General features: G+C 43.4%; 1 protein-coding gene across 1 annotated transcript in view; it reads right to left on the reverse strand.

Annotated features, from left to right (window-relative positions):
• The window catches only part of RBM19 (RNA binding motif protein 19), a 543,939-nt gene that overhangs the window by 245,549 nt on the left and 276,236 nt on the right, over nt 1-22,154 (reverse strand). Inside the window, exon 21 of the mRNA XM_086943257.1 lies at nt 18,131-18,247. Within this exon, the coding sequence (XP_086799383.1) occupies nt 18,131-18,247 (117 nt within the window). The remainder of the gene's footprint in view (nt 1-18,130; nt 18,248-22,154) is intronic.

A 22,154-nucleotide genomic window follows, 5' to 3' on the forward strand; every position in this document is an offset into this window, starting at 1 on the left:
ACCCAAAGCAATAATTACAAGTTCACACTGTAGAAGAACTTTTGTGCAGTCACATTTACCACCAGTTTCACCATCTACAAGGGCTCTGACCATACTGACTGACCACCTGGAACACATTCAGTTTGCTTCTGATGTATGCAACAGCTTGTCCCTGGTTGATCTTCTGACCATGAAAATCCACCAATCAACAACACTTGACGATGCAACAGAGGAGGAAAGAAAGGCTTGCAGCATGTTGTCCTCCAATGCACTATCTAACACTCATTTCACATGAGAACAACATGCAATTCACCGTCACGAATTCTTTTTTTCCAAGGATATTCTATTTTCTCACAGATTCACCATCTACTGAAATAGTCCAAGGAACCAGACGGAATCTGGAAAGATCTATACCAGAGTACTTCTGGCTGCAGAGAAAATGACGCATAATTTAATGTCAGGACAGCGCTCCATGTAGGTACTACTCGACACCCATGAGGATTTACCTACTGCACAGAGGCGACGATGAAGTGACATGTCTAGATCAATCAATCAATCAATCAGCAATTTGTATAGCTCGCTGCCTACCCAGTAGGGTCTCAAGGCGCTTGGGGGGGAGGGGGGGGGAGGGGAGGGAGGGGTTCCGTTACTGCTCGAAAAGCCAGGTCTTGAGTTGTTTCCTGAAGGAGAGGTGGGCCTGGGTCAGCCGTAGGTGGATGGGGAGGGAGTTCCATGTCTTGGCCGCCAGGTAGGAGAAGGATCTTCCTCCAGCGGTGGCTCTGCGGATGTGTGGTACGGCGGCAAGGGCGAGGCTGGCCGATCGTAGCTGGCGGGTGGGCGTGTAGAAAGTGAGGCGGTTGTTGAGGTACTTTGGGCCCATGTCGTGGAGAGCCTTGTGTGCGGGGTGAGGAGTCTGAACGTGATCCTCTTGTTGACGGGGAGCCAGTGCAGGTCTCCCAGGTGGGTCGAGATGTGGCTGTGGCGAGGGATGTCCAGGAGGAGTCGTGCAGAGGCGTTCTGTATGCGCTGGAGTCTTTTCTGTAGTTTGGCAGTGGTTCCAGTGTAGAGTGTGTTCCCGTAGTCCAGTCGGCTGGTAACGAGAGCCTGGGTGACCGTCTTCCTGGTTTCGGTGGGGATCCATCGGAAGATCTTACGGAGCATGCGCAGGGTGTTAAATAAAGAGTCACATTTAGAAAAACCATTACTGAAAAACAACATTGTTCAACACTTAGTGAAGAGAAGAGGGACAGTAAGTCTGTGGGAAAAAATAGTATCCAACAGAAAAAAAGAATGTAGGTAAAAAGTTTTTTCTTTTAATTGATACTTCTCTCTGCAACTCACCAATCTACTGAAAGACGTTCTGAGCATGTTCCTGAGCTGACAGGTCGTACTTTGGAAAGGGCATAAGAGAAAGGCAAAGCCTGCTACAACTCTGATTGGTCCAAATCAGTCTTAGGGACTCATTACGATGTCGGTCCGAAAGGCGCAGAGCGGCATTCGGTTTTTCCTAATCCATGTCGGCACCCATGTTTCTGACCGACTCGAAACATTTCGGACTGACCGATTACGATAGAAGTTAACCATTCGGTCTTACTGACTCAGTTCTGACCGGCATTTGGAGACTCTGAGACGGTATGAGGCAAATCGCACAACTCTACGGAGCACGTTTCCACCCGACATATAAAGATGTCTGATTTGGACAACCTTTACAATTTGGTCTGTCTGACATGAAACGGCTGTCGGAAACTGACTTTGGGGGCCTGTAGCAGATCCCCCTTCACCCAGAAGCATCCGTTTGGGCCCATGGGGGTACCCATGGGACCCCTCTTTACAATCATACACAATGTGGCAGGCACCATGGAGTGCCCGCCACAGGGTGCAAGGTTTTCTGCAACCACCCTTTTTTTTCAAAGGGAGCCTGTGTTGTCAGTCAAAACACAGGCTCCCATTGAAGTCAATGGGAGTCCGACCGAACGGTATTCGGAAACATCGTAATCGGCCAGTCAGACTCGTCGAACCAGAGTCAATCGGAAACGATTCCGGCAAGGAGTCATCCGACCGACATCATAATGAGGTCCTTAGTATGTAGAGTTTATTGAAAGAATAGATAAAAGCAACGGATTGGCAAATATCCAAACTACCTGTACCTAAGAGTATAAGCAACAGCTCTTCTTTGAGCGAAATGTACCCAAATGCCTTTCGAGTATCTTTTTCGAGAAATCTCTTGGCAAAGCCTGTGTAAACCATGATCAGTTTTGGAACAATGTGCTCGAAACTGCCTAGACCATTTTGCTGGTGCTTCTTGGAGCGGTCAATATAGGGAATAGGGTCATGAGGACTGTCCAAATTGTGGAAACATTCCTCCTATAGAAGGATAGGAGGGGAAGAAGGAGATGGGGCATAACATTTTGAGACAAATGATATTCCAAGATAAACTTTAGAAGAATCCAAACTCAGAACTGTGTAAATGGAGGGCATGTAGAAATTGCCTGCAGCTTACTCACTGCGAGATGATGTCAAGATAAGTACCAGAGACAGTTTTCCATGTGGGACCTTCCAAGCTGCAAGGTAGAATGTGCTCAAACGCGGTCCACATCAGGAATAGCTGAGCAACATTTGCAGCCTTTTCAGAAAGCATTACTGCAGGATATTTAAAGAGCAATTCCAAAATGTGGGAATTGCTGAAAAAAACTGAGATGTGAACCATGTAAAACTAAGCAGGACTTAAATCAAACCCCTTCTTAACCAGGGAAATGCCAGGACAAGCATAACTGCACTAGGAAAGGGGTCAGTGTAACAGCCCTTAAGATCAAGAAAAAAATTAACTTCAATAATAGGAGTAGACAGGATCGACCCAATAATGCTGACCACCTCGTCCGGACACCTACTCCGACAGGGAAAGGCTTTGAGGCTTCATGCATGCAAAACCATGGCCCTGGTGTTGAGATGCAATATACCAATCCCCAAAGAAAAAGAAAAGGGTGTAGAATGAATCGAAGACTAATCGGTGGAAAAGAAAGCCGCTGAAATTGCGATCTTGGGTTTCTGGTTCTCCTTATCTAGTCCGGTGCGGTCAAGATCCCGTTTCTTTACCTCAAGGATTTGGGCGGTTCTCCGAGACGGTGGTGGTCCAGGCCTCAGAGCAATGACCAAGCCTCGACTCCATATTTATATATCATGTAGATTGGTCGCAACATCTAGTTCTTGCAGTGCAGGCATGGGTTGAAAGACATAAATTGTGCGGATGACAAGAAAGGAAAAAACAAGGGAACAGGACAGGCTGGGCTGTCACCATATGCAGCAGGGCTGAGAAGAAAGTGTCATTCTGAGTGTCGCGTGGAGCCTTTATCGAGCTGTCTCATCCCAGCAAGTGACGCCATGATGATTCTTCGACCAGAGGCATTCTGGCGCCATCTTGTGACTAACGCTCAGAAAACAGCTTTCAGACACTGCATGATGCTTGTAACTGTGAATCTGCACAAAACATTAATCATTGTAAATCAGACAACTGTACACTACAAATAAAGCTGCATTTTGAATTGCTCCTAGCGGTCGATATCTACCCAAGAGATTTAGAGCTAGTACCTGGGACAAGCCTCATTAAAGTTTCTAACTACATACCTTACTCCTTCTTCCCGTTACAGTAGTCTGTGAACATAACAGAGTTTTAGTAAAGAACTAAGATATTCTCCTAGCTCAAAGAATGAGGGCGCCCGCACAGACCCATGCTGCGGGAATAGACCGCGTTAGAGAAATTCAATTTTCTGTGCAGAATATGTACATGAAAATGTTTCTCATCTCTGCTGCTACAAGTTCCTGGAATAAACGAGTCCCTGAAAAAATTGCTTTCCATTTGTTTGAATGACATATTTCAATTGTTAAGAGGCTGTGAAAATGGTGTAGTTCATTACAGTCCGTGTGTGTGTGTGTGTCCGTGTGTCCAACCACTGTGACACATTCTCATTCAGGCGCATAATACCGCCGAAATGAAGAAAACACGCAGCAGCTAAAACTTGCACAGAGAGTTTATTCAACTAAGTGCAGCAACAATTCCCAAAGCGTTTCGAAGCCACTGGCTCCGTGATCCCGGATAAACAAAGGACATGGCAGTGGCACACACAATCGGAAGAGTGCAGATCGCGGCATAGAAAAGGTATGCACGGACAACGGCAATGCCCTACACTGCTCTTACACACAAAAGAGAGTATGCCAGACTAACATCTGTATATGATGGCAACAGTATTCCTTGGAGAGCCTGTAGCACCCAAAACGGCAGAGTCGGCTGGAACCATTCTGAGGACAATGACAAGCATGCATTTCCTTGCATTTCTACGAACGTCAATCCCTCCCCAAATTGGGCTCGTGAATTTAAAAGTTAGGGAATTTTGGAGGCTGACGTCAGCACTACCAGGATGTGGCACTGGAGAAGGATTCTGGAGTCCAGCAGTCGTAGAAAGAGTGAGAAGCCCATCCTCCCTCTGTGAAAGAGTGTGCTCCTGTACGGCTCTCCAAACCTAGGCCACAAAAAGATTTCACAACATGCAGAGACCATAACGGCAGCCCTCGACCACGGGAAGGAATGGCATCACTGGGCCTTCACAACACTGGGCGACTTCTACTTCCGAAGGAGCATGTGTGTTGCTAAAGACGTGTTGTGGGGTTATGTCATGTGTATGGAACGAAAATGCTTCTTTTACAAAAACAGCTCCCAGTTCACTCAATGCTGTCTGTAGTTATAGACATTTAAATCTAAACACGTAACTGTCCACACACGTGATTGAATCTTGCTATTGTCGTTCTTCAGCAATTCCGCTCTAGCGTCCGCATGTCATCACTTAAAATTCACCTTCTGTTCAGAATACTTTTAAACAGGATGCACGCTGTGCCTTTGCTATGAAAACATTTTTTAAAACATCAAAAAGTGTGGTGTGGTCAAGTAATTATCTGTAGAATTAAAAGTGAGCAAAGCCAGCCACAAAAAGTTATATTAAGATATTGGAAGGTGGGGGTCGGGGAAGGAGGGCGAGGGGAACTGTGAGAAATGCAGACTCTTGGGAGGAAAGGGAAACAATGGCACTGGTCTGCAATGTCTTTATATGGTTTAACGATTCTGCATTGGTAATCCCCATAACCCGTCTCCCTCGATCCACATTGTTATTTAGAGATCCTTTTTTATTCTCCAGCAACCAATATTAACTGAGAGGGATGGAATGAGCGCTGAAGCCCGCTGATAAGCATTCATGGTCCTAATACCAGCGTCAGTGGTGTGCAAAACATAGGGAAATAGGAGAAATGAGTGTCGGCGGGGACGTGCTGGTTTAAGGCACAGAGGCATTCACAATTTAGTTTTAAACATAACGACTTCCAGTCGAGCAGTAATGCAACAGCGACCCCTGCCGTAATGTGGAAGCACTATCATTAATCATGAAAATAATCGTAAAGCTGGTCTTCAGAGCAGTGCGGAAGAGGAAGGAATATACACGCAATTCACAATTACAATTCCTAATCGTCGAACTGCAGCTCACCCTACCTCTATGGTCCTCAGGAGTCTGATCACGATCCGACTTTAATTTGAAATCTTCTGATTTCAGACCTAAAAGCTGAAACGTCAGTGGCCAGACCAAATGAAGGTCGCATTTATGTATTAGACCGGGAAGGCGGCTTTGCTGCGCCCTCTCAGAATGCATAGGTCTGGCACAGCTGCAGGACAAGACATACATATTGTAAAAGCTTGAACCTTACACGACGATCAGACTCTCTCAGAGCACAGGTGAAGCAGCTTCACAGTCTAGACAGCAGATCTATCCCTCAGGTAAGCCTAGCTTAGTGGTTAGACTAGCGAAGGTTCACTCAGAGACACAGATGAAAACATTCACACATCAGACATGAGAATTATCTCAGATTACACCGGCCTTACAGAGGGATGCATTGCCCTGGTTAACAGCAAACACCAAACAGTGCCCTCTAGTTACACAGACCTTGTAGAATCGCTGCTAACACAGCATTTCCATCAATCTGGTATACATTTCGAGCAGATGTATGACCCTTTCAGCAAGGCTAAAATCACATAGTACAACATTTTGCACAAGTTTTAGACTCAAAGTCAACTCCCAAGGTCAACACATCTGATGTGCATGGTACGAACAACCACGTAAACCAATACTGGCTTAACATGCGTATCTTCCAAAGTCACAGGCCTAGACCAGCTCTGGAGGGGAGGATCCAGAAACACGTATACCGGATTGATTAGAAGTGCCACTGAGGCATACATAACATTACTGCACCCAATAAACAACAATACCTCGAAGATCAGAAATAATATGGGATAATAAACAATGCCTAATAAAATGCAAGCCATGCAAATAAGGCATAACATGTGGGCCTGCTGCTTTCCGCAATCAAAACCCGCGTGAACTGGTATTCACCGGCACCTTTTCCCTATTAAACTTCAGCAGGTTTCTATTAGTGGAGGTGGGGGGGTGTCTGAAAGAGCAGCTTGTATTGCACCTGGTAATTACCTGCTGCGGTAAACTTCGCACAACATGTTAACTGGCTCCTTGAACAAACAGACACACTCAAAATCAAGGGTTTGTAATCTTCAAGCCGCATAATTACATTAAAGGTAGACATTTTATTTAGTAAGAATTTCTGATGCTGCCATGTCAATGAAAGGGACACATGGATGCCTCAACTATAATATCCATCGCCTTTGTATATGTTCCTGAAGCTTGATTTGATGGCAGTAGCATCCTCTAATAAGCCTTTCGATTAGTCCTATTAATATTCTAGAAATAAAATATAAGACTACCAATATTCTCTTTATCTTGTTGACGGGAGGATTTCTGTAGAGACTTCAGTGTTTGAAGCTAAAAAAAACAAGTAAACATCAAATCCCAACTCCAAATGAGCCAATGTTTTGACTTCCCCGCACATACTCGAGAACCGACTCAAATGCGCAATTTAGATGTGGCAATAGGAATGGCTTGCTTTTTACGGTCTGTTAAACAGAGTTTAAATGATGAACTGTAGTAGGAGGGGGTGTCGGGCAGCCAAGATGGGGTTAAATAATCGACTGAAACGGGTTTAAGAATATTTTTCGGACAACTGTTTAAATAAACTAGTTTTCTACCTACCTACTTAGTCAAATAGGATTGCCCGAACGTGTGCCAGAGCAGACATGTAGTGGGCATAGTGCTTCTGTCCGTTTTACTTTAAGAATGACATGGACATCAGATTATGTTTGAGTTTGAAACCATGGCTACGCCGTTACTTCACGGCACGAGCAAGCCCCGTGCCATACATTATATAAGAGGTGTTGTGACTGGTTGGTGTATAATGTTTTTACACGATTAGAATCCACAACTGATTGGTCAAAATCCCGAGGCGCAACACATGCACTCCGAGCGCCCATAATATTCGTCCAGCAGTTGATTCGAAGGTCAGCCCGAGAGTTTCGAGTGGGCATGCGACGCTGTCTCCAACCAGGCCCACCCCTGACGTTTAGTCTCGGCCTCTGTACACAGCACATTTTGCTCCCGAACTTTTGTACTTTCTCCCCTTCCCTCAAGGGCTCACTCGGCACTTCTTCCACTCTCTTATTTGCACTCTGATAACAAAAAAACTTTCTATTTGTCGCAGGTGCAAAATATGTTTTAATACTGTCATTTATGGGTTTTATTTTAGCACAATTATTAATATACTCTTTCAAGTAATGGTAACAGGTTTCAGTATATGGGAAAGGTTTTATCTTAACACATGAGAAAGATTTTACAACAAGAAAGATTTCCATTTGTCGCACGTGCAAAATATGTTTTAATGCGGTCATGTATGGGTTTTATTTTATCACAATTATTACTATACTCAAGTAGTTTTAACAGGTGTCAGTATATGAGATCGTTTTTATTCTAACATAGAGGAAAGATTTTACCTTAACACATGTGCAACATTTACATATGAATTTAATGTTTTATTGCTGCTGTTATTATTGCAATGGTTTTAAGTAAGTATGCAAGTAAAATAAACTCGAAACTTGAGTAGATTCTGAAAAGACAGTGAGACTGAAGCTGATGTGAAGATAATATCAGAGAGAAATTGTCTACAAGTGATTTTACTTGAGAGACTTAGACACATCTATCCATGTCCATACGCCGTTGGAATCGGGAATGGTGTGCTTCTTTAGAACCACTATTACTCTAGACACTGTTAATTAATTGTCAGAAGTCTCCTCATCAGAAATCGAATCCGAAATCGAATGAATTTCGCGGGACAGTTTTACATCCTTGAAAAACGCAGACAGACTCCTGCGTTTTGCTTGTCTTGTGACTGCGAGTCTTTTCTCATTCCTGCATATCTTCATTTTTTCCAAGGGGTTGTTCTCTACACTAATAAAAAATTGTCCTGATGATGGTTTTTTAGACGCCTGCACCTGAGACCGAAACGTCGACCTACACATCGTCTCCAAAAACAATTTGTTTTTCCTTAGAGTCTCCACGGTTCATGTTTGACTTGAGTTACTCTGGTTTGATCAATTGGAGTTGATGTTTCGATTATGAACTGATTTGTTATTTGATTTCCGTTATCTTTTCATAATTTTATACTATGAGATCAATTTCTGTTTGTATCCCCACATTTTGATCTAATCTGATAAAATTCAGTTTCTCTAATGAAATAGATTTTTCCGTGTGCTTTCTTCTCTTTATATTGCTGTGATTTATCTGTGTCATCCTGTGGATACATTATAGTTAGATTGTATACAACTAACTTTCCAGATTAATACATACAAACTTTTGTGTCTAAGTCTCTCAAGTAAAATCCCTTGTAGACAATTTCTATCTGATACTAGCCTACACGGGTTGACTGGGTTACCCAATTTCCTTCACGGTGTGAAGATAAGGCAGGAGCACTGACATCAACTAGGTCTTATTAGGGAGACTTTAGCCTTGGGCACCTCCGTCTGACGAGGAAGGTCTCTAGGCTACAGGACTGTGCCAGAGCTGGTGGGACCTGGTTATTATCCAGCAAGAGACTTCATGCATCTGGAGAGTGATTCATTATTCAGAAAACTTTCAAGACACAGACATAAGCTGAGAAATGAAATTTCCGATCAATAGATGGGCAACGTGACGGAAATCGTGCACAGTACCTAAATAATAGGTTGAAATAAACTTTTTTTTTTCTCCTTTATATTCGTTTTTCATCATAAATCATCATCATAGGACCATGTGCTCCATTATATTATACACTGGATAGAACAGATCTTCTAAGCTGATTTAATATTGAGTGCTTCTTCCCTGGAATATTTTTTAACAGATACTAGGATGTTGAAGAAGGTTAATATTTGGAGGCAGCATTAAACGGGGAAAATATGTAAAAAAAAGTGTTTTCTTTTCTACACAAGTAACTCATACAACGATCAAAAGTTCAGGCCTGCTAAACACTACTTTTAGAGCAAATGTGTCTTCTGCCCCTGTTTACTCGTGAGTACTACATCAATACACTCACAAAATGTATGGGATCCAGGGTGGGAGTGGATATAAGCAGCAAGGACAGGTGTGAAGTAGAATTTGAAGATCTGAGCCAGGCGTGTGACAACTGCTTCAGCAACGGGATATTCCGAATACAAGTATAGGGTCTGACTTAAGGGAGAGGTACTACTTGCCTTGCCCTTGTATAGAATGCTCAGGGAAAAGAAGAGGTGATAAAGATCTCCATAAGAGCCTTGTAAAGAGCTGCCAAAACTGACACTTGGCAGCCTAATCAGAGGAGGATTAAGACATTTCCAGATTTGAGCACAGATCTCTCTGACTCTGGTGTTTCTGTAGGTGCAGACTGCATTGCTTGACAGGTGCTTTTCTGCCCTTTGAGTGAAGGAGATCACCCGGGGGTGAAGACCCTGCAGATAATCTGGTCATCTCAAACCGATGAGACGTCCAGTCTTCCCACACTGTCTGCCGCGGGAAAAGCAACGAGTCCCTTAATCAGGCTCAGGATCTCCCCATGAAATTCCTCAAAATCCGAGCCGTCCTCTTGGAACTTGGAGGGGTGAGGTATGGACGCACGGGTGCAGAGGGAGGACCAGGGAAGGCTGCCTGTGCACCAAAAGGGCTGGAGCCAAGATTTGCCTGCAGGCTGGAAGCTGAGCTTCCGGTGACAGGAGGACTCTCAGATGGGAACATTTCGGAGCTAGTGGAAAGCCCAAGGTCTACATTTACCAGGCAAAGCTCGGTTTTCTAACAAATGACATCCCACTCTGAAAATGTGAGTCGACAACACTAAGATGTGTCAACTTAGTGACTTTTCCCATAAACTACTTTTATTCCTTTTGATAGTTGGTGTGTGTGATGATTTCGCACACTTTTGGGAGACGAGATGGGTGAACAGTGCCCACCACGATGAAGAAAAGACTATAATGTTGGGCTGTAATGTAATTTTTTTACAAGACAACTGGAATTTGCATCTTATGGAATCAATGGTAAAGGGCGATCGACAAATTCTATATGAAGGTGAACTTCCAACCGCTTACGAGCAATTTTCTTACAGCACAGTGAGGAATGGATGTTTGACTGTCAGGGTCCGAAAACACAATCTGTCACATACATTTTAATGTAATTTTTCGATATCTCCAGACACTTAAACCATTGCTAGTGTGATATAGACGAAGCCCTGGCTCAATTAAGAACCTGCACTTAATTTGAAAACTGGCTTCGTATCATTTCAATGAGTCTGCTTCCCCCTAGTGGCGAAATGCCGGTCCTACACAGTATGTGTTCCTCTACCCGAGTCCGATTACTAAAGATCTTTTTACATTACGAACTTGGGGCCATATGTAGGTAATTTCTATTTACCAATTCTTAAATACAGAATTTTACCGATTCGGTATTTAAGAATCGGTAAATAGCATGTAGGTAAAAGTTCAGTACATTTTACCGAATCGGTAATATTCGGTATTACCGATTCGGTATTTACCGATTTGGTAATTCCCATTATGAATGGCAAGCCATTCACTATTATCGAATCGGTAATAGGGGGAACATATTCAAGGGTGGCAGGGTGTAACATTGACACCCTGTTGAACCCCTGATTCGTGCTTGTGTGCACATTTGGCACACATACATGCCCCTAAGGGCATGTATGTCTGCCACATGGCCCTTTAAAAAAACCACAAAATTGCTTTTTTAAAGGTTTTCGATATTTACCCCCAACTTGTAGTTGGTGGTAAATAACGAATTCTTAAATAAAAAAATGAACTCACTTGAGTGCTCCCTACATAGGATTTAAGGATTCTGTAATTTACAGATTCAGGGCCCGATGTAGGTAATCCCAGATTACCGATTCGTAAATACCGAATCATACCGATTCGGTATTTAAGAACTGGCAATCTGGATTTAGGTAATTTTTCCGAATCCATTACCGAATCGGTATGATTCGGCAATTACCGAATCGGTATTTACCGATTCGGTAATTGACATTCATTCCTATGAGCCTGTAGGCCCATAGGAATGAATGTCAATTACCGAATTGGTAAATACCGATTCGGTAATAGGGGGAAACATTAAAGGGTGGCAGGGTGTCACTTTGACACCCTGTTGCACCCCTCAATTGAGCATGGGTGCACATGTTGCAGACATACATGCCCTTAGGGCCCTTAGGGCATGTATGTCTGCAACATGGCACTGTTTAAAAAGCAAAAAAAAATGCTTTTTAAAGGGTTTTCATTATTTACCACCAACTTCTAGTTGGTGGTAAATAACGACTTCATAAACCCCTGTAGCACTGATTTAAGTGCTACCTACATGTCAAAATACAGATTCGATAATTTTACAGAGTCGGTAAATTTACCGAATCTGTATTTTAACATGCCCCTACATCCCAAATTCAAAATACCGGTCGGTAACGGCCGAAATTACCGAATTTCGGCCGTTACCGACCGGTATTTGCCTACCTACATCGGGCCCTCAGTATTTTAAGGATTCAGTAATTTACTGATTCCTTAAATTACCAAATCGGTAAGTTACCGAATCCTTAAATCCAGCCACCTACATTAGAAAAAGCTAAATACCGGACGGTAACGGTAAATTTACTGATTTTCGGCCGTTACCGTCCGGTATTAAGCTACCTACATATGGCCCTTGATGTTTCCGATTCGTTGGATAACGCGGATTTCCGCCAAATATCTTTAGGATGACTTTCCGAACAATTCAATTTCTTGTTTCAGAAAACCTACACTCCAATTAATAACTATAGTTAAAAAAGTAAATAACAGCATAAAAAGGAGAAAAAGAAGTGAAGTTACATACACTCTTGGTGACCTGCTCAGCACCCCACCCTCAGAGAGGGGGCAGGAGAAGGGAGGAAACCGGACACAGATCTGATTTTGTGTACAAACGTAACAATTTTTGTTAAGAATATATTTGTTTTGCATTAGGTGCTGTTACCAAATCCCGAAGTCAGAAAGATGGTTCAGTAAGTTAACGTTCACAGCTGTCATCAACATTTATCTGCAGCTCACTAGTTGGATTGCTGGCAAGGCCTCCTTAACATGTACCTTTTAAGGTACGCAAATTGGCTACTAGTAAATTAGGAAGTAATCTTTGTACATAACCCACTCTCAAGTCCTGAGTCGAATGACGGAAACAAAGGTGCATCATCAGCACCAACTATAATCAAGGAGGGGAGAATGAATCACTTTTGTCAATGTGCCAGAGTCTCAGGAAAGTTGTATCAGAGACCCTAAACCACACTTTCACAGGATGCGGTTTATGTTTTATATCCGCTCATGAAGTTTGATGGATAGTGTCATTGGAAGGTCTGTCAATTAAGTGTTTTGTTCTCCAAGTGATCTACTGTCCTCCACCAGGAGGGAGACTGTCTGGATAGCGGAAGGAGTGAGAGGTTAAAATTATCTCCTTTTCTGTTTGAAACTGTTTATTTGAGTAGGAGAGTGAGAAGGTTAAAAGAAACGTCTGTGTTGAAGTGGATGAGTTACTGGTCCACAACACCTAGAGGTTTGGTCGACATGTTCCGATCAGGGAGTGCCCTCATGGGTCTGGTGGACTTCATCAGGACCGGTATGGGAGAGGACTTAAGTTTAGATCCTCTATGTGTAGCGTAGGTAAGTCAAGCTCTTAGTCAGTGAACACATTTGCTTGAGCTTAACAAGTGTAATAGGCTCAACGTTTGGCCCATAACTTTAGATAGAGTGAGACACAGGAAGAAATAGACGATACATAAAATCTGATTGATTGTTCATCTCTGCCAGTCTTCCTCATCCTGAATGTAATCAGCACCACCAGCTTTACAGATATGCACACAAGGTACAACTAATACTCACATTGGTCCAGCCCATAGGCCCTTAAAATACTCCTTCCTTGAGAAGGACAATAAATATTAAAAGGCAAGAAGCGGTGAAGGGTGAGCTTCTAAGCTTTGCAGAGGTTAAAGGAATCCCTACAAAGCAAAGTTCTAAGCGGGAAGAAACTTCACCTGGCTAGAAAATGATTACAAACTCTTAATGTTGTGAAGGACTGCATAAAAATCTGCTGTTAAGCTTTGGTGATTGACTGAGAAAATTCTAGAAAAAAGTGAATACTGAAAATATTCTAAAGATGACACCTCTATATAAAATGGTGTGATGTACTGCATGTTTCAAAAGCATCAACACACTTATGTAGTGTTTCTGATTCTGCATGAGTGGATATACCTAAGGAAAACACATGTTTTGTATGGCACGTGGTTTTGTTGATGATGGCAGGCCCCACTCATAATGAGGTGAATATGCAGCTAAAATAAGCACTACGGGCAGGAGGGAGGAAGCGTGGGATGTGCACACTCCTGTGTCCTGCTTCCAAGATCAGAGGAGGCTGATCCTGAAGGAACTAGGCGAAGTAATAAAAATATACGAACTCTGGTGGAAAAAAAAATATCTAGCATTGAGGTCGTGTTTTGGTGCACTGTAGGCTTATGGTCAACATCATACATAGTGAGCCATGTGGATCCACCATAGTCATCATCAACACAAAAAATCTTTCATAGTTACAGACACTTCTTGACCCAACCACTAGATGGTGGAATAATGCACAGCTTGTTAGTTTAGAAGAGGATTCAAGCTGCAAAAGCCCCAGCATAGCAACAAACATATTTATGTGCTGATGTTCCCAGCTTGTGCCTTCTACTAGTTGCGCTGGTGTCAAGACCAGTGGCGGGTGTACTGTGCTGCAATAAGCAGCTACCAGTAGAGGCTCTTGGGGCTTTACTGCCTTTCATAGGGAAGCAGCTTGAGTGACAAAAGCTCAAGCTTTTGTAAGCCCGCACAGTGGCTCAGTTTGGTGGAAGCTTTTTATTGAAACATGATGGGTGAATATAGCACTGCTGGCGTTGGAGTGCAGTGTAGTTTCCTGACACTGTTATACAGCCACAATACATATTTTGAACTATTCTGATGACACCTCAAACCGGGCGGAAAGTAAATTTGCTCATGATGTAAAACTGAAGAACTTTCAGGAAGTTTAAATTGTTAGGGCGTGGCTAAACTAATTTAAACATTTTTTATTTCTCATACTTTTCAGTTTTTTTCTCTGTACTAGCGCCACACTTGCAAATTTAACGTAATCATCCATTCTCCATCAATGCAGCCATGGTTAATATATGAGGAAATGCTACAATGCTCGACCAGACATTTCCTCTTATTTTCCTATAAAACCACATTTGCTAAAGGTTTTAAGTGGATTCGAACGTCCAAACACAGTCTCAGTTCGAGTATCAAGGGTATGAATGCTCTGCTCTATAAATATGATCTCCAGATTCAGTACTGCTTGAAAGGATTCTAGAGGGAGCATTGCTGTCTGTGCTAGAGTGCATGTGTGTGATGACAATGGTATTCAACTGAAATAGTGGCTAAACCATGAGGTACTGAGGGGCTTGGCCACCCGTCCATGAAGCTCTCAAGCTCTGTGACAGGCTGCAATTTACTGAAAAGAAGAGCCATTTGGAGGATGTACATCAGTTCCCAGCAGTGGGATCCCTGTAGAAACTTTTGCTGCTCGAACAAATCAGACACCCATCTATGAAAGTCAGGAGACTGAGAACAAGTGAAGAAGTAAGTGACTTCTGATCCTCCTTGTTGGCTGATGAAAGCTGGAAAGAGCAAGAGAGCGCCACCTTCAGTATAACGAACAACTGCAGTCGAAGCTCAGATACTGGCAAGATCCTGTGTCCAAGAAGTATACCAGATCAACTGTTATATTCCATATAGGTACCATAATATAGGCCTCTGTAAACTGGTTACCCTTCACCTATATTCTCTCCCTACATTACACTTGTCACAGTTTACAGGAACTGACCTTTTACCTAGATATTGCTCTGCATTCAGAACGTGGGTTTTCCCTAGTTTGAAATCTCATACATCATGAATGAGGGTTTTTGGAAGCACAGCAGGACTGTCATCTCCTGTATTAAATCTATGTATAAAGTTCATGCCCGACGTCATCCTTAGGCCGACACAGTAATACAGCAAGGTAGGATCCATGGGGATACCTATGGGTATACATACATCACAGCTTGTTAAGATACACAGAGGAGACCGATACTTCCCAGCCGACACACTGACTAGAGACGCTGAGGTTCCTGCATGCAGATGCTCCAGCTCGCAGAGGTCTAACATCCCTTGCAGGGTGTTCAACTCGAGACCAGGATGGGGTCCCATGGTCTTTCACCTCAGGTAATGGGTTTGACTAAATCCTAGAGGGATTCTTGGCTTAACACCTACACCCATGCTAGATACTCGTAGGTACTTCTAGTTAGGGAAGACACTGTAGGAGTACGCATCTTTTATCATGTGTTTTATATACTTAAATGTATTCATTATTTTAGTAAGATGGTAGAACTATACCACCCATTTACGTTTATAGTTTTGTTAATCATTTATATCTTATGATGTCTAACGGTTGTTGCAGCACATCTTTTCCACACCAGAATAACAATAGTTCAATAAATGTTTATTGAAAACGCCCAGCCTGTTTTATTCGGTGTATCCCTCTGAGACAGACTAAGTAAGCACAAGTGACTGAGCGAAAGGTAGTATATTGTTTCCACGGTCCTGAGGGATCAGGGTTGTCATGTTCGAGGGTTGCCAGGAACTATTCTCTCCTTGGTAAGAGGAGATTCTAGTTGCACTGTGAGCTACTTGGTACAAAAGGGTCAACATACCAGGTGGGGGTGATCAGAGTTCGTCTGATACCAATCCTACAATGTATGTTGTCTAAAATCGCAGATCCTGTATACTTTTCATAGGAACTACACAACACAACAGTGATTGAACATTTGCTTGGCTGCACAGAAGTGTATTTGCCACTGGGGAAGGTTATGTAGAGACTCTGATAAAGCTAAGGGCATAGGGCAGTGCATGGAGCAGCTGAAAGGGTTTACTTCAGCAGTCTGGCAATGCGATGTGGGTGACCGAGACAGTCAGTGAGATGGCAATGGGTTGAAGAGAGTGGTACTTACCCAGAAGGGAAGAAGACACCTCTGCTTACGAGGGTCTCAATTAGATCTGTAGATCATTGTGGCTGTCCTGGCAAAACTCAGAGGCAGGACTTAAGGAGGAAGCAGCCTTATGATGGTCAATAAATGCCAAAATACATTTGCAGCAAGGCGCAGGCCAATTCAGGAGTACTAAAACAAGCCATGTCATCTATTTTGATCTGACCAGATTGGAGGTATTCTTTTCCCTCAAAAGGTCGTAAGACCAAATAAAAGAGGTAAGACCCATCACCACCAAGACTACAAGCCCTGAGCAAAAGAGCAAATTTAATCTCCAGACTCGAGTCAGAGAGCCAAGCTGGAGGAAGTGTCAAAGAAAAAGAACAACATGTTCCTAATATTTCCAATCTTGACAAATAACTCTTTACAATAGTAAAGGAAAATAAAACCATAACAACTGAAACAGAAATCCTGAAGAATTGCATTTGGAATGACCAGAACAGGGTTCTGGTGCTCCTAACAGGGGCAAAGGGCGATAACCTTGCGCTCAATACATTGTTTTGGATAAAAAAACAAGGGTGTTAGACAAATCTAAAATCACAGATTCAAATCAAGGCTTCACAAGTAGGTACAAAAGTTTGTTCGGGGACCTTCGCTTCATTAGAGACCGGAGAGATAAAGAGAGGATACAGACAGCTGCAAGACCAGAACAAGACCTACAAAATGAAGGAGGCAGTGTTTTGATATCCATGTCAAGCAGTGGAAAGCATGAAAAAAGCTAAATAAATTAAATACAAACATGAAGCATTCTGGCACTGGGAAAGCACGCGGGCATGCCAAAACCAGCAAAACTCTGCATTTCTTATGACCAAACGGACTGTACTTTTTGCAACCCGGAGCAAGAAGATAAATTCTTCAGTGGTCTGAAGAAGCTGGGTACATGATGAAGGCAAATCTTAACAGAGAAAGGAGAGAAGTCGTGTATATTCTTTCTTAGATGTGGATGCGTATACAATCTCACTTGGAGATTTGCACAGAAAATGGATCAAGCCTGAAAAGTTTTTTTTCCGGCCATATTTTAGTGAAAGAGTGAACATTCATGTGCTTTTTTAATCCTTCTTTTAGTAAGCAATGCATGGCATCCACTCACGTATATAGAGACTCTCTTAACAGTTGATCACTCATTGGAATGTACCTTAGCGTAGAAAGTAAGGTTCTTGAGGGCAGGATTCATGTTTACACTAGTTCATATTATAAAAACAGAACAATAAAAAAAACATTTGGGTGTTGCCTTATGCACTTGTGCTCCTCACAAAAAACACAGCCACCAGTCACAGTGATATAGTTTACTTTATGAAAGTGTGGCCCAACAACCAAACGTAAACCCTTCAATGAACCATGTCACAATATGTGGGTGAAGGTTATATACAGTTTTTTGCTTAAATCCATAATACTAAACACAGGGCACCAGTACAGGTGCTCCCAGGGCCACCAGAGCTGCACAAACACTGGAGGCTTCAGTACTGTTATGTTCAGTGTACCATCCAAGTATCCTAGAATTCAAGTACTCAAATCATGCAAAGGTTCCCACAATCCACCCACCCAATGCATGAACTACACAATGCTGTACCATAATCTGTAGGTAGCCGTACACTATCACACTTGGCATACACACCTGAAGAGCTCGCGAATTTCCTTAACTGTCGCCTGGAAGGGGATATTACGTACAAGAATCTTGGAGCTCAGTTGCTTCCGGGCAGTTTGTTTCTTGCGAGCAGAGGTTACTGTTGGCCTTGGAGTAAAACAGGATACAACAATTTTAGAATTTTGCAAAGAAAGTCATGCTGCAAAGAAAATGCCTGCTTAGTGAAAATATGTATCTGCATTTACATAAGACCCTTTCTTTTCTTTCTATGTATGCTTTAAAATACAGAGTATGATTGGTCGGCAGAGACACCACTCATGGAGTTGGTCTCGCCTCCCTTTTGGAATTCTCATTTATTTCTGATCAGCTGGAGCCTGTCCATCCTTTCCTCTATAAAATCTTGAAAAGATGTGCTCAGTTTCCAAAACATATTCTACCCTTGAACCAAGAGGTCCTATTGTCCCAGGAACTAGGCATTGAGTATTTTGGAGGGCCAGTAGCCTCAAAGGGGCCACATATGTAGTCCAATGTTTGTGTGTAATGATATTAACTACAGATTTTCTTTCTTTAAATACGATAAAAATAATATTTAAAAAAATATGCTCAGAGATATTGCTGAACATGTTATATACAGTTATAAAGATCCCAAGGTGGAGTTACACAAACATGTAAACAGAGCCTCCTCCCAAAACTTTCCTTGTAACACCATGCAGCCTTATCAGGGGCTGAAAGCAGCATTGTTAATACCGAGGCAAATCTAGGGAGAGCAGTGTGTGTTTTCAAACCACAACTTCTTGAGGCAGCATATCAGTGGAGGAATGAAGTGCCACTGGCTAAAGAGAAGAGGCATGGGATTTCCCAGAGAAAGGCTTAAAACTAACTAGGTGGTGTCTTTTTTGTGCTCTCTACAGTACATAGAAGACAAACACTGATATCAATACATTCTCAATTAATCTACAATAATATCAAGCAAGGGGCGAGTTGCCATCTGTTACTGCAGTTCTTAGACTACATCCTTTTGTGGAAATGTACTGGCCAGGGGAGTTGGCTATTGAGTAGTAGGTGAACAACATTTTTCTTCATGGACTGCGGGCCAACCTTGAAGTAAGTAACGTGTTACTGTTGGTCACAAGGACAAAAAGCTATGTTGACCCTTGACAGTGCAGTGATTTTCAAGATTAAGCAGGATGCCTTATGACTGCATAATCAGACCTTCAGCCAAGAGTTGAGGGAGTCAGAAAATGCCATAGAGGCCGGCTTCACCATGGTTGCCTGAAATAAGCAAGGATCTAATTTGTTTGGAGGTGGGAGTGTTGGAGGTGGTGCTGGTGTAGACAGGCATTGGTATGAGGAAATGCAGTGCTAACTGGAGTTGTTGTTCAATTTCTTTATAGAAGACATGGCATTTCTTTGTGAAAAAATGATAATGGTGTGTTCGTGGAGCTAAAGGGCACTGGTCAGTTCCTTTGATCCATGCAAGATTAGGTAAGATCTGAATAGTTTGAAAGAATTGAAGAATGTAAGACATTTTCTATCCATGTGACAAGAAAGTTTGCATTATAGAGTAAAATATAACTTGAGAGCAGAGCACCATGCATTTTCAAGCTTTCTGCATTGTTGCCTGGGAAGACTGTTGTGAACTAGCGAGTACTGCATATAAGAGTTAGCTTACTTTCTAAAGTGGGCACAGAGTTCCCTGCTTGGGAAAGGCATTAAAATGTAGCAACAACTGTTGTGTATGAAAGATTTCAGGTGAAGTTTTACAAGAGATTTGGAAATCCCCATGTACAGCTTTGCGGATGGACTCCCAGTGCTAGACTGAGTCTAAGAGGAAGCTATGGAACCAGGCCATGTCTTGGCAACGGTGAAGTGTACATTCAAAATGAGACTGCTTCAGAGGATGACATCTAGGCTGCCCATTTTGTGCATCAGACAACAGCGGATGTGATGAGTAAATATATTGGGAAAGGCAAGGAGCAGTTGAGGCCTGGTCTTCGATGTTCATTCAGAAGCTGAAGTCACTGAATATAATTACTTTTTGTTGTGTAGTCTCTCAGTGGTAAATATTCATAGAAATCCCATTGATCTCTGATTGCTAAAATGCTCATAGGTCACTATGATTTTACCCTCAACGAGTGCTCATATCCAAATTAGGTCCAAAGACAGTGGCAGTTTCAGCTCTAGTGGATTCTCCTCCTTAAACCCTACAACCCCTACTGCAAAAAGCACAATTTACTTACCTTCGGTAACAATATATCTGTAAGAAACAGTAGTTAGTATTAGATTCCTTACCTTAGAATATCCCCAGGCGTCAGACTGGATCCAGAAAATTTTGCGTAGCAGTACCCCTGTGCGTCGGTAGGCGTCGTCTGCGGCTCTGCGTCCGTAGTCGGCATCGCTGGCGCCGGGATGACGTTGTCGGAGTACTTAGACGCCGCCCTCGCGCGCTGATGTCAGTTCTTATACAAAGCTTTTCCGCGCCAGAAATGCAGAGCCATGATAAAAACCAACACTGGTGCCATGAAACTAGGGCCCTGAAAGGGGATGACCTTAACCCTAGATATCGGTTCACAGAACGGGGAGGATGGGTGGGGCGGTAAGGAATCTAATACTAACTACTGTTTCTTACAGATATATCGTTACCGAAGGTGTGTAACTTGTGCATCTGAAAGAAACAGGTTAGTATTCGATTCCTTACCTTAGAATAGATACCCCAGCAAAACCAACCCCGGTGGTGGGTCTGCGAACCAATGATCACACCAGAAAGTCCTGGAGAACGGAACGGCCAAAGAAGCCATCTCTCCGGACTTGGCTGTCCAGGCAGTAGTGTCTTGCAAACGTGTGCAGCGAGGCCCACGAAGCTGCCTGACAGATGTCCTGCAAAAGGACTCCCCGACCCAGGGCAGTAGTAGCCGCCGTGGCCAGAGTGGAATGGGTCCTCAACCCAACAGGAGGCTCCATTTTAGCCAAAGAGTAGCATACCTTGATGCAAAACACGACCCACCGAGAGATGGTCCGCTTGTGCACAGCCTGATCCTTCTTAGCGCCCACGTAACCAACAAAGAGTTGGTAATCCACCCGGAACTGGCGTGTGCGATCCAAATAGAATGAAAGCGCACGTTTAGGGTCCAGACGGTGGAGCCTCTCTTCCTCTTTCGAGGGATGCGGAGGCGGGAAGAAGGTGGGCAAGGTGATGGACTGCCCGATGTGGAAGGCTGTTACTACCTTGGGCAGAAAAGAGGGTAGCGTCCGCAACACAACTTTGTCTGGATGGACAGAATGGAAAGGAGGTTTAGAGGAAAGAGACTGGAGCTCACTCACTCTCCTGGCAGAGGTGATGGCAACCAGGAATGCAGTCTTGAGAGTAAGGAGACAAAGAGGACAGTTATGAAGTGGCTCGAAAGGAGCGCACATCAGGTAAGTCAGAACAAGGTTCAAGTCCCACTGAGGCATCACGAAAGGAACAGGAGGAAACATATGAGTGATGCCCTTCAAAAACCTATTTACAACTGGGGACTTGAACAAAGAGGGCTGATCAGGGAGCCTTAAGAAGGCGGAAATGGCAGAGAGGTAGCCCTTGATAGTACCCAGAGCAGAGCCCTGCTGGGCAAGAGAAAAAAGGAAGAGGAGAACCTCTGAAAGAGGGGCAGAAAGGGAATCCACAGCCATTGCTGTGTACCATGCCACAAATTTGTTCCACCTGCAGGCGTATACCGATTTTGTGGAGGGACGCCTGGCTGCCAGAATCACATTACAGACTTCAGGAGGCAAGTCAAATGGCCTCAACCGCCGTCGCTCAATCTCCACACATGTAAGTAGAGACTGGACAGGTTCGGGTGGAGGACCGTCCCCTGCTGCTGTGAGAGAAGGTCCTCCTGAAGAGGCAGACGAATCGGGGGATCAACAGACATGCTGCGTAGCTCGGGATACCAGTATCTTTGTGCCCAGTCCGGAGCCACAAGGATAACTTGGGCCCGGTCGCGTCTGATCTTCTTCAGCTCTCTGGGCAGAAGTGATATAGGCGGAAAGGCGTACAACAGACCACAGCTCCACT

This window comes from Lissotriton vulgaris, chromosome 11 (assembly GCF_964263255.1).
Source record: "Lissotriton vulgaris chromosome 11, aLisVul1.2, whole genome shotgun sequence".
Lineage (NCBI taxonomy): Eukaryota > Metazoa > Chordata > Amphibia > Caudata > Salamandridae > Lissotriton > Lissotriton vulgaris.